Raw genomic sequence first — 12936 nt, forward strand, 5'->3', positions numbered from 1 at the left:
ATACCTTAGTTGGGTCCTGCGATGAGGTGGAGACTTGTCCAGGGTGTACCCCGCCTTCCCCCGGAATGCAGTTGAGATAGGCTCCAGCGACCCCAAATGAGAAAAGCGGTAGGAAATGGATGGATGGATGCATACCTTAGTTGGGGCCTGCGATGAGGTGGCGACTTGTCCAGGGTGTACCCCTCCTTCCGTCTGAATGCAGCTGAGATAGGCTCCAGCGACCCCAAATGGGACAAGCGGTAGGAAATGGATGGATGGATGCATACCTTAGTTGGGTCCTGCGATGAGGTGGCGACTTGTCCAGGGTGTACCCCGCCTTCTGCCCGAATGCAGCTGAGATAGGCTCCAGCGACCCCAAATGAGACAAGTGGTAGGAAATGGATGGATGGATGCATACCTTAGTTGGGTCCTGCGATGAGGTGGCGACTTGTCCAGGGTGTACCCCGCCTTCCGCCTGAATGCAGCTGAGATAGGCTCCAGCGACCCCAAATGAGACAAGCGGTAGAAAATGGATGGATGGATGCATACCTTAGTTGGGGCCTGCGATGAGGTGGCGACTTGTCCAGGGTGTACCCCGCCTTCCGCCCAAATGCAGCTGAGATAGGCTCCAGCGACCCCAAATGGGACAAGTGGTAGGAAATGGATGGATGGATGCATACCTTAGTTGGGTCCTGCGATGAGGTGGCGACTTGTCCAGGGTGTACCCCGCCTTCCGCCTGAATGCAGCTGAGATAGGCTCCAGCGACCCCAAATGAGACAAGCGGTAGGAAATGGATGGATGGATGCATACCTTAGTTGGGGCCTGCGATGAGGTGGCGACTTGTCCAGGGTGTACCCCGCCTTCCGCCTGAATGCAGCTGAGATAGGCTCCAGCGACTCCAAATGGGACAAGCGGTAGAAAATGGATGGATGAATGGATAGATACCTTAGTTGAGTCCTGCAATGAGGTGGCGACTTGTCCAGGGTGTACACCGCCTTCCGCCCGAATGCAGCTGAGATAGGCTCCAGCGACCCCAAATGGGACAAGCGGTAGGAAATGGATGGATGGATGCATACTTTAGTTGGGTCCTGCGATGAGGTGGCGACTTGTCCAGGGTGTACCCCGCCTTCCGCCTGAATGCAGCTGAGATAGGCTCCAGCGACCCCAAATGAGAAAAGCGGTAGGAAATGGATGGATGGATGCATACCGTAGTTGGGGCCTGCGATGAGGTGGCGACTTGTCCAGGGTGTACACCGCCTTCCGCCCAAATGCAGCTGAGATAGGCTCCAGCGACCCCAAATGAGAAAAGCGGTAGGAAATGGATGGATGGATGCATACCTTAGTTGGGGCCTGCGATGAGGTGGCGACTTGTCCAGGGTGTACCCCGCCTTCCGCCTGAATGCAGCTGAGATAGGCTCCAGCGACCCCAAATGGGACAAGCGGTAGGAAATGGATGGATGGATGCATACTTTAGTTGGGGCCTGCGATGAGGTGGCGACTTGTCCAGGGTGTACCCCGCCTTCCGCCTGAATGCAGCTGAGATAGGCTCCAGCAGACCCAAATGAGACAAGCGGTAGAAAATGGATGGATGGATGCATACCTTAGTTGGGTCCTGCGATGAGGTGGCGACTTGTCCAGGGTGTACCCCGCCTTCCGCCTGAATGCAGCTGAGATAGGCTCCAGCGACTCCAAATGGGACAAGCGGTAGAAAATGGATGGATGAATGGATAGATACCTTAGTTGGGTCCTGCAATGAGGTGGCGACTTGTCCAGGGTGTACCCCGCCTTCCCCCGGAATGCAGCTGAGATAGGCTCCAGCGACACCAAATGAGAAAAGCGGTAGGAAATGGATGGATGGATGCATACCTTAGTTGGGTTCTGCGATGAGGTGGCGACTTGTCCAGGGTGTACCCCGCCTTCCCCCGGAATGCAGCTGAGATAGGCTCCAGCGACCCCAAATGGGACAAGTGGTAGGAAATGGATGGATGGATGCATACCTTAGTTGGGTCCTGCGATGAGGTGGCGACTTGTCCAGGGTGTACACCGCCTTCCGCCCAAATGCAGCTGAGATAGGCTCCAGCGACCCCAAATGGGACAAGTGGTAGGAAATGGATGGATGGATGCATACCTTAGTTGGGTCCTGCGATGAGGTGGCGACTTGTCCAGGGTGTACCCCGCCTTCCGCCCGAATGCAGCTGAGAGGCTCCAGCGACCCCAAATGGGACAAGCGGTAGGAAAATGGATGGATGGATGGATGCATACCTTAGTTGGGTCCTGCGATGAGGTGGCGACTTGTCCAGGGTGTACACCGCCTTCCGCCCAAATGCAGCTGAGAGAGGCTCCAGCGACCCCAAATGGGACAAGCGGTAGAAAAATGGATGGATGGATGGATGCATACTTTAGTTGGGTCCTGCGATGAGGTGGCGACTTGTCCAGGGTGTACCCCTCCTTCCGCCTGAATGCAGCTGAGATAGGCTGTAGAAGATGGATGGATGGAAATCTTTGTTGAACTAAAAAAGAACAGAGAAAGAAAATACAATTTTGTTTTGTTGAAATGAAGAATGAAACAATCATCCATCCATCCATTTTCTACTGCTTGTCCCTTTTGGGGTCGCGGGGGTCGCTGGAACCTATGTCAGCTGCATTCGGGCGGTAGGTGGGGTACACCCTGGACAAGTCGCCACCTCATCGCAGTGAAACAATCATAATAGAGAAAACAAAATACAGTAGGAAGGGTCCCATTGTTCGTAGTTGACCTGACACATGAAACGTGACAAATTGGGGCGTGCTCTAACCACTTTAGCTGACAGAAGCCTATGTAGTACTTGGCTTCACTGTAGCCACGGCGCAACAGGAAATATTTGAGATCCACTGCATTAAAACAACGTTGAGAACTTGTCGAATTAGGAATCAATGTTGGGTTCTGCTTTGATTTGAACATTGAAATTTGGTCATTTCCCAACCAATCAGCAAAGATCATCTATTTTCACAAGATTATTTGGCCATTTTTGAGAACCTACAGCAAAAATGCTAGTCAAATATCCTCTATTTGACAAGATTTGTTTTGCTGTTTTTTAGGACCTCGAGCAAAAATGCTTGACACAGATCCTTTGACTGGAGTAATTTGCTGTTTTTGAGGATCTAATGTAAAAATGCCCGTCAAAGATCCTCTATTTGACCATATCGGTTTGCTGTTTTTTGAGGACCTAGAGTAAAATCGCTCGTCAAATATCCTCGATTTGACAGGAGGGATTTGCTGTTTTTGATTACCTAGAGTAAAATGCTTGTCAAAGATCCTCTATTTGACGATATTGATTTGCTGTTTTTGAGAACCTACGGTGGCGACTTGTCCAGGGTGTACCCTGCCTTCCGCCCGATTGTAGCTGAGATAGGCGCCAGCGCCCCCCGCGAACCCGAAAGGGAATAAGCGGTAGAAAATGGATGGATGGATGGATGGAGAACCTACAGCAAAAATGCTAGTCAAACATCCTCTATTGTGACCACATTAATTGGCCATTTTTGAGCACCGACAGCAAGAATGCTAGTCAAATAGCCTCTATTTGACAAGATTTGTTTTGCTTTTTTTGAGGACCTTGAGCAAAAATGCTAGTCAAAGATCCTCTGACTGGAGTGATTTGCTGTTCTTGAAGATATGGAGTAAAAATGCTAGTCAATGATCCTCTATTTGACAATATTGGTTTACTGTTTTTGAGGACCTACAGTAAAAATGCTTATCAAGGATCCTCTATTTGACGAGATTTATTTGCTGTTTTTGAGGACCTTGAGCAAAAATGCTTGTCGAAGATCCTCTGAATAGAGTGATTTGCTGGTTTTGACAATGTACAGTAAACATGCTAGTCAAAGATGCTTTATTTGACGATATTCGTTTGTTGTTTTTGAGGACCTAGAGTAAAAAATGCTTATCAAGGATCCTCTATTTGACAAGTTTGATTTGCTGTTTTTGAGGACCTAGCGTAAAATGCTTGTCAAAGATCCTCTAATTGACAATATTGATTTGCTGTTTTTGGGATGCTACAGCAAAAATGCTAGTCAAAGATCCTCTATTTTGACAAGATTAATTGGTCATTTTTGACCACCGAGAGCAAAAATGCTTGTCAAATATCTTCTATTTGACAAGATTTGTTTTGCTGTTTTTGAGTACCTTGAGCAAAAATGCTAGTCAAACATCGTCTGACAGGAGAGGTTTGCTTTTTTTGAGGATGTGGAGTAAAAATGCTGGTCAAAGATCCTGTTTTTGACAGTATTGGTTTGCTGTTTTTGAGGACTGAGAGTAAAAATGCTTGTTTAGGATCCTCTAATTGACAAGATTTATTTATTTATTTACCAACATGGATCCAGCATTGGACTTCAACATTGTCTCAGTTTGCAAATACAACTATTTTGCAACATGGTTTCAAAGTCAGTTTTAAAGGACATGTACGTATAATTAGCGTTGTGTCAATGTCCTGTGCCAGCTGGGAGAGTGTTGAATAACTTCAACTGTGTTTGGTGGCAATTCCAACTTTAACTACAGCATCAGTTGCTATAGAGCATGGCGCTTTCTATCATTTTCAGCAGACTGCATTGCAAAATGATTAACCACTCCTCATTTTTATTGAACTGTCATTCCGAAATTGTCGCCCGCACTGAAAGCCCTAAAATAATGTCTGAGTGATGAATAAAAAATATGTTTTTAGCGTGCTTCAACATGTCCGATGAAATGTTTGCGTGCTATTTTGCAGGTAACACCATCTACCTGTGGGAATTCCTCCTGGCCTTGCTGCAGGACAAGAACACCTGTCCCAAATACATCAAGTGGACTCAGCGGGAGAAAGGCATCTTCAAGCTGGTGGACTCCAAAGCCGTGTCCAAACTTTGGGGCAAACACAAGAACAAGCCCGACATGAACTACGAGACCATGGGAAGAGCACTCAGGTACAATAAAACCTGTCGATTTTAGCACCTCAAAGATCTTCTATTGGACAGGAGTGTGCTGCTGTTTACGAAGACCAACTGCAAAAATTGCTAGTCAAAATTTTGTTTACAACAGCTGCAGTTTTTAACACCGACTGCAAAAGTTCTACTGGTCAACGATCCTCTCTGCTTTTTGCAAGAACCTACAGCACAAATGCTACTCAAAGATCCTCTATTTGGCAAGAGTGATTCAATGTTTTTGAGGAGCTCAAGCCAAATTGATTATCAGAGATGCTCTATTTGACAGGAGTAATTTGCTGTTTTTGAGTAGCTACAGCAAAAATGTTAGTAAAAAGATCCTCTATTTGCCAGGAGTGATTTGCTGTTTTTGAGGCACTAGAGCAAAACTGTTAGTCAAAGATCCACTATTTGTCAGGAGTGATTTTGTTTTTTTTGAGGAGATACTGCAAAAATATTAGTCAAAGATCCTTTATTTGTCAGGAGTGATTTTCTGTTTTTGAGGCACTACAGCAAAAATGCTAGTCAAAGATCCCTCATTTTCCAAGAGTGATTTGCTGTTTTTGAGGAGCTACAGCAAAAATGTTAGTCAAAGATCCACTATTTGCCAGGAGTGATTTGCTGTTTTTGAGGTGCTACAGCAAAACTATTAGTAAAAGATTTACTATTTGTCAGGAGTGATTTGCTGTTTTTGAGGCGCTACAGCAAAAATCTTAGTCAAAGATCCTCTATTTGCCAGGAGTGATTTGCTGTTTTTGAGGCGCTACAGCAAAAATGTTAGTCAAAGATCCACTATTTGTCAGGAGTGATTTTGTTGTTTTTGAGGAGATACTGCAAAAATATTAGTCAAAGATCCTTTATTTACCAGGAGTGATTTTCTGTTTTTGAGGCACTACAGCAAAAATGCTAGTCAAAGATCCCTCATTTTCCAAGAGTGATTTGCTGTTTTTGAGGAGCTACAGAAAAAATGTTAGTCAAAGATCCACTATTTGCCAGGAGTGATTTGCTGTTTTTGAGGTGCTACAGCAAAACTATTAGTAAAATATTTACTATTTGTCAGGAGTGATTTGCTGTTTTTGAGGCGCTACAGCAAAAATGGTAGTCAATGATCCTCTATTTGACAGGAGTGATTTGCTGTTTTTGAGTAGCTACAGCAAATATCTTAGTCAAAGATCCTCTATTTGCCAGGAGTGATTTGCTGTTTTTGAGGCGCTACAGCAAAAATGTTAGTCAAAGATCCACTATTTGTCAGGAGTGATTGTGTTGTTTTTGAGGAGCTACAGCAAAAATGTTAGTCAAAGATCCACTATTTGCCAGGAGTGATTTGCTGTTTTTGAGGCGCTACAGCAAAACTATTAGTCAAAGATTTACTATTTGTCAGGAGTGATTTGCTGTTTTTGAGGCACTACAGCAAAAATGCTAGTCAAAGATCCTCTATTTGCCAAGAGTGATTTGCTGTTTTTGAGGCGCTACAGCAAAAACGCTAGTCAAAGATCCCTCATTTTCCAAGAGTGATTTGCTGTTTTTGAGGAGCTACAGCAAAAATCTTAGTCAAAGATCCTCTATTTGCCAGGAGTGATTTGCTGTTTTTGAGGCGCTACAGCAAAACTATTAGTCAAAGATTTACTATTTGTCAGGAGTGATTTGCTGTTTTTGAGGCACTACAGCAAAAATGCTAGTCAAAGATCCTCTATTTGCCAAGAGTGATTTGCTGTTTTTGAGGCGCTACAGCAAAAACGCTAGTCAAAGATCCCTCATTTTCCAAGAGTGATTTGCTGTTTTTGAGGAGCTACAGCAAAAATCTTAGTCAAAGATCCTCTATTTGCCAGGAGTGATTTGCTGTTTTTGAGGCACTACAGCAAAAATGTTAGTCATAGAAACTCTATTTCCATGGAGTGATTTGCTGTTCTTGAGGCACTACAGCAAAAATGCTAGTCAAAGATCCTCTATTTGCCAGGAGTGATTTGCTGTTTTTGAGTGGTTACGGAAAAAATGTTAGTCAAAGATCCTCTATTGCCAGTAGTGATTTCCTTTTTTTGAGGCGCGACAGCAAAAATGCTAGTCAAAGATCCTCTATTTGAAAGGAGCGATTTGCTTTTTTTGAGGAGATACTGCAAAAATGTTAGTCAAAGATCCTCTATTTGCCCGGAGTGATTTGCTGTTTTTTTAGGCGCTATAAAGATCCTCTATTTGCCAGGAGTGATTTGCTGTTTTTGAGGCGCTACAGCAAAAATGCTAGTCAAAGATCCTCTATTTGCCAGAAGTGATTTACTGTTTTTGAGGCGCTACAGCAAAAATGTTAGTCAAAGACCCACTATTTGTCAGGAGTGATTTTGTTGTTTTTGAGGAGATACTGCAAAAATGCTAGTCAAATATCCTCTATTTGCCAGGAGGGATTTGCTGTTTTTGAGGCGCTACAGAAAAAATGCTAGTCAAAGATCCTCTATTTGCCAGAAGTGATTTGCTGTTTTTGAGGTGCTACAGCAAAACTATTAGTAAAAGATTTACTATTTGTCAGGAGTGATTTGCTGTTTTTGAGGCGCTACAGCAAAAATGGTAGTCAAAGATCCTCTATTTGTCAGGAGTGATTGTGTTGTTTTTGAGGAGCTACAGCAAAAATGTTAGTCAAAGATCCACTATTTGCCAGGAGTGATTTGCTGTTTTTGAGGCGCTACAGCAAAACTATTAGTCAAAGATTTACTATTTGTCAGGAGTGATTTGCTGTTTTTGAGGCACTACAGCAAAAATGCTAGTCAAAGATCCTCTATTTGCCAAGAGTGATTTGCTGTTTTTGAGGCGCTACAGCAAAAACGCTAGTCAAAGATCCCTCATTTTCCAAGAGTGATTTGCTGTTTTTGAGGAGATACTGCAAAAATCTTAGTCAAAGATCCTCTATTTGCCAGGAGTGATTTGCTGTTTTTGAGGCGCTACAGCAAAAATGTTAGTCAAAGAACCTCTATTTCCATGGAGTGATTTGCTGTTCTTGAGGCAGTACAGCAAAAATGCTAGTCAAAGATCCTCTATTTGCCAGGAGTGATTTGCTGTTTTTGAGTGGTTACGGAAAAAATGTTAGTCAAAGATCCTCTATTGCCAGTAGTGATTTCCTTTTTTTGAGGCGCGACAGCAAAAATGCTAGTCAAAGATCCTCTATTTGAAAGGAGCGATTTGCTTTTTTTGAGGAGATACTGCAAAAATGTTAGTCAAAGATCCTCTATTTGCCTGGAGTGATTTGCTGTTTTTTTAGGCGCTATAAAGATCCTCTATTTGCCAGGAGTGATTTGCTGTTTTTGAGGCGCTACAGCAAAAATGGTAGTCAATGATCCTCTATTTGACAGGAGTGATTTGCTTTTTTTGAGGAGATACTGCAAAAATGTTAGTCAAAGATCCTCTATTTGCCCGGAGTGATTTGCTGTTTTTTTAGGCGCTATAAAGATCCTCTATTTGCCAGGAGTGATTTGCTGTTTTTGAGGCGCTACAGCAAAAATGCTAGTCAAAGATCCTCTATTTGCCAGAAGTGATTTACTGTTTTTGAGGCGCTACAGCAAAAATGTTAGTCAAAGACCCACTATTTGTCAGGAGTGATTTTGTTGTTTTTGAGGAGATACTGCAAAAATGCTAGTCAAATATCCTCTATTTGCCAGAAGTGATTTGCTGTTTTTGAGGCGCTACAGCAAAAATGCTAGTCAAAGATCCTCTATTTGCCAGAAGTGATTTGCTGTTTTTGAGGCGCTACAGCAAAAATGTTAGTCAAAGATCCACCATTTGTCAGGAGTGATTTTGTTGTTTTTGAGGAGATACCGCAAAAATGTTAGTCAAATATGTTTTTGAGAACCTCAGGTAAAAATGCTTGTCAAAAACCCTCTATTTGACAAGATTGAGTTGCTGTTTTTGAGGACCTACAGTAAAAATGCTTGTCAAAAAAATCCTCTGACTGGAGTGATTTGCTGTTTTTGAGGACTTTAGTGAAAAAATGCTTGCCACCAGGATTCTGTACTTGACAGGACGACTACTAGTATGTCTTTCAAAACATTCTAGTCATGTTGACAACATCCAGTAGTGTTGTCAAAGATCCTCTATAAGACGGGAGCGCTCCTCTGTGTGCGCAGGTATTACTACCAGAGAGGCATCCTGGCCAAAGTGGAGGGCCAGCGTCTGGTCTACCAGTTCAAGGAGATGCCGGCCGACCTGATCGTCATCGAGGACGAGGACGCGGACGGTCACGAGTACGCCAACCCGAGGTCCGCCAACGGGAGGTCTCACTCTGGCGGGGGCTCCAAAGGGCCCGGAAGAGCCCAAAGTCACCAGCAGGGGTCTGTCAAGCAGATGAAGAAGGAGCCGGAGGAGGACTTCCTGCAACAGGAAATGGAGGCGGGACAGAAGGCGGAGCTTCTTCAGATCCTGCAGGCCAATCAGGGCGTGGACGTGGCTCAGGCTATGAGGTGACCTGCTCATATTGCTCTCTTTTTCTTTCTTATCAGCAAAAACAACATACTTATGTCATTTTTTGGTTAAAGGAACCTAGTCGCTGCCATTTTGCTTGTTGAAACACTCCAAATTCTTCTAATAATACTCGAGTTGAACCACTCAAAGTCCATCTCAGGCGATATTAGTTCAGGGCTCTAAGGTGAACACGACTTCTGAGTAACAGAGTGGACTTTTTACTGTGGAATTAGAAAAAAACAACATGAAATATTTATGCTGTATTTGCATGTCTTCTATCCCACTTTTATTTATTCAATCAATTAATATTTCTTAGGAATCCATTTGAAAAAAAAAGTAAATTTTTTTTCTACATTTTTGGATTTACATTTTTTTAATTGATACCTTTTTGGTTTTCTTTTTCAGTATAGATGAAATCAATTCAAGTCCAAATTGTGACTTTTATTTGTTACAATTCTAAATCATTACATCATTTTTATGAATATAATTGAAAAAAAATGATTATTTTATATAGTATATGTTTTTTTCGGGATTAAAATATTTTTGTTGAAAATGTTGCTTTTTTTCATCCAAATCCCAATTTTTATTCATCACAAAAATTAAATCAGTTCATAATTTTTGCACACTTTGATTTTTAAATTTTTGGATTAGAATCGATTTGAAAAAAAAAGTACATATTTTAGCAAAATTTTTTTTAATTTTTTTTATACATTTTTGGATTTACATTTTTTTTATTGATTCTGTTGCTTTTATACATTTTTGGTTTTCTTTTTCAGTAAAGATAAAATCAATTCAAGTCCAAATTGTGACTTTTATTTGTTACAATTCTAAATCATTACATCATTTTTATGAATATAATTGAAAAAAAAAAGGATTATTTTATATAGTATATGTTTTTTTCGGGATTAAAATATTTTTGTTGAAAATGTTGCTTTTTTTCATCCAAATCCCAATTTTTATTCATCACAAAAATTAAATCAGTTCATAATTTTTGCACACTTTGATTTAAAAATTTTTGGATTAAAAACATTATAATTGATACTGTAGCTTTTATTAATTTGAATCTTCTTTTTTATACAGTAAGTCTTGTGTTTGCATGTCTTCTATCCTATCAATTCATATCCAAATCACAACTTTTATTTATTCAATCAATTAATAATTTTTAAGAATCGATTTGAAAAAAAAGGACATATTTTTGCAAATTTTTTTTACATTTTTTTATACATTTTTGGATTTAAATTTTTTTTATTGATTCTGTTGCTTTTATTCATTTTTGGTTTTCTTTTTCAGTAAAGATAAAATTAATTCAAGTCCAAATTGTGACTTTTATTTGTTACAATTCTAAATCATTTCATCATTTTTATGAATATATTTGAAAAAAAAAAGGTATATTTTATATAGTATATGTTTTTCTCGGGATTAAAACATTTTTGTTGAAAATGTTGCTTTTTTTCATCCAAATCCCAATTTTTATCCATCACAAATTTAAATCAGTTCATAATTTTTGCAAACTTTGATTTTTAAATTTTTGGATTAAAAACATTATAATTGATACTGTAGCTTTTATTAATTTGAATCTTCTTTTTTAGACAATAACTATTGTGTTTGCATGTCTTTTATCCTATCAATTCACATCCAAATCACAACTTTTGTTTATTCAATCAATTTTTTATTTTCAAGAATTGATTTGAAAATAAAAAGATATTTTTGCAAATGTTTTGTTTTATTTTTTTAATTTTTCAGATTTACTTTTTTTTATTGATTCTGTTGCTTTTATACATTTTTGGTTTTCTTTTTCAGTAAAGATAAAATCAATTCAAGTCCAAATTGTGACTTTTATTTGTTACAATTCTAAATAATTTCATCATTTTTATGAATATAATTGAAAAAGAAAGTATGTATTTTATATAGTATATGTTTTTTGGGGGATTAAAACATTTTTGTTGAAAATTTTGCTTTTTTTCATCCAAATCCCAATTTTTATTCATCACAAATTTAAATCAGTTCATAATATTTGCAAACTTTGATTTATACATTTTTGGATGAAAAACGTCAGAATTAATACTGTAGCTTTTATTAATTTGAATCTTCTTTGTTTTTAGTCTTCTTTTTTATACAGTAAGTCTTCTATCCTATCAATTCACATCCAAATCACAACTTTTATTTATTCAATCAATTAATAATTTTTAAGAATCGATTTGAAAATAAAAACATATTTTTGCAAATGTTTTTTTTTTTTTTTTATATATATATTTTTGGATTTACATTTTTTTTTATTGACATAAAATTTTAGTGTAGATTCAAATCAATTCAAATCCAAATTGTGACTTTTATTTCTTACGATTCTAAATGAATTCATCATTTTTAAGAATAGATTTGAAAAAAAAAGTATATATTTTTGCAAATTTTGGGGGGGGGATTAAAACATTTTTATTGAAAATGTTGCTTTTATTCAACCAAATCCCAATTTTTTATTCATCACAAATTTAAATCAATTCATAATTTTTGCAAACTTTAATTTTTAGATTAAAAACATTATAATTGATACTGTAGCTTTCATTAATTTGAAATATCTTTTTTTTTAGTCTTGTATTTGATACAATAAGTATTATAAAGCTGAAATTAGGTTGGAATTATTCAATTTTCTTTTATTAAATCCATTAACAATTTGTGATTTTTTTAAATTTTTTAAAACAAGATGCGAGCAGTTCATCACTATTTTTTAACGATGCTGTCAGAGTAACTGTATCTAAGTTATCACTAAACTTTGCATTTCAATGAGTTCCCGGCGAGCAGACTAAAGCCGTCTTTGATCTTACCAATCAAAATGCTAGTAAAACTCTACTGTGTAGGATGGGAAGCGACATGAAAGTGTCGGTTTCTTTGATCTATTGTAATCCACTGCAAGATTTTGTCTTGACCCAAGATCTACAAAGCGGAGAGGAAGCCAGACCCGAAACCCCTCCAGGCACCTTTTCTTTGAACTGTAAAGTAACCAAAGGCGACGGCTGTTTACGACCCCCTTCCTTTAGAAACAGCTGTTGCCATGTAATCAGGGAAAGTCCAAATAAAAGAGGCGGCGTAAAATCTTTTGTCAGAGCGTGGTGGAAGACTGTACAAAGAGTACAGTCCATGCCAGGGGTCACCAACCTTTTTGAAAGCAAGAGCTACTTCTTGATACACACTTAAATAAATTGCCAGAAATAGCCAATTTGCTCAATTTACCTTTAACTCTATATTATTATTAATAATTAATGATATTTATCTTTGTGGAAACACTGATCATGTTAATGATTTCTTACAATAAATATATATTTTTGATGACACGTTTTAAATAGGTTAAAATCCAATCTGCACTTTGTTAGAATATGTAACAAATTGGACCAAGCTATATTTCTAACAAAGACAAATCATTTTTTCTTCTAGATTTTCCAGAACAAAAATTTTAAAAGAAATTCAAAAGACTTTGAAATAAGATTTAAATTTGATTCTACAGATTTTCTAGATTTGCCAGAATATATTTTTTTAAATTTAATCATAAGTTTGAAGAAATATTTCACAAATATTCTTCGTCGAAAAAACAG

General features: G+C 38.8%; 1 protein-coding gene across 3 annotated transcripts in view; it reads left to right on the top strand.

Annotated features, from left to right (window-relative positions):
• elf1 (E74-like ETS transcription factor 1) overlaps positions 1-12936 on the top strand; it is a 163951-nt gene that overhangs the window by 149427 nt on the left and 1588 nt on the right. For all 3 annotated transcript variants that reach the window (XM_061891937.1, XM_061891935.1, XM_061891938.1), the window contains exons 7-8: positions 4723-4915; positions 9019-9351. In XM_061891937.1, coding sequence (XP_061747921.1) covers positions 4723-4915; positions 9019-9351 — 526 coding nt within the window. The remainder of the gene's footprint in view (positions 1-4722; positions 4916-9018; positions 9352-12936) is intronic.

The sequence above is a fragment of the Nerophis ophidion genome, linkage group LG29, assembly GCF_033978795.1.
Source record: "Nerophis ophidion isolate RoL-2023_Sa linkage group LG29, RoL_Noph_v1.0, whole genome shotgun sequence".
Classification (NCBI taxonomy): domain Eukaryota; kingdom Metazoa; phylum Chordata; class Actinopteri; order Syngnathiformes; family Syngnathidae; genus Nerophis; species Nerophis ophidion.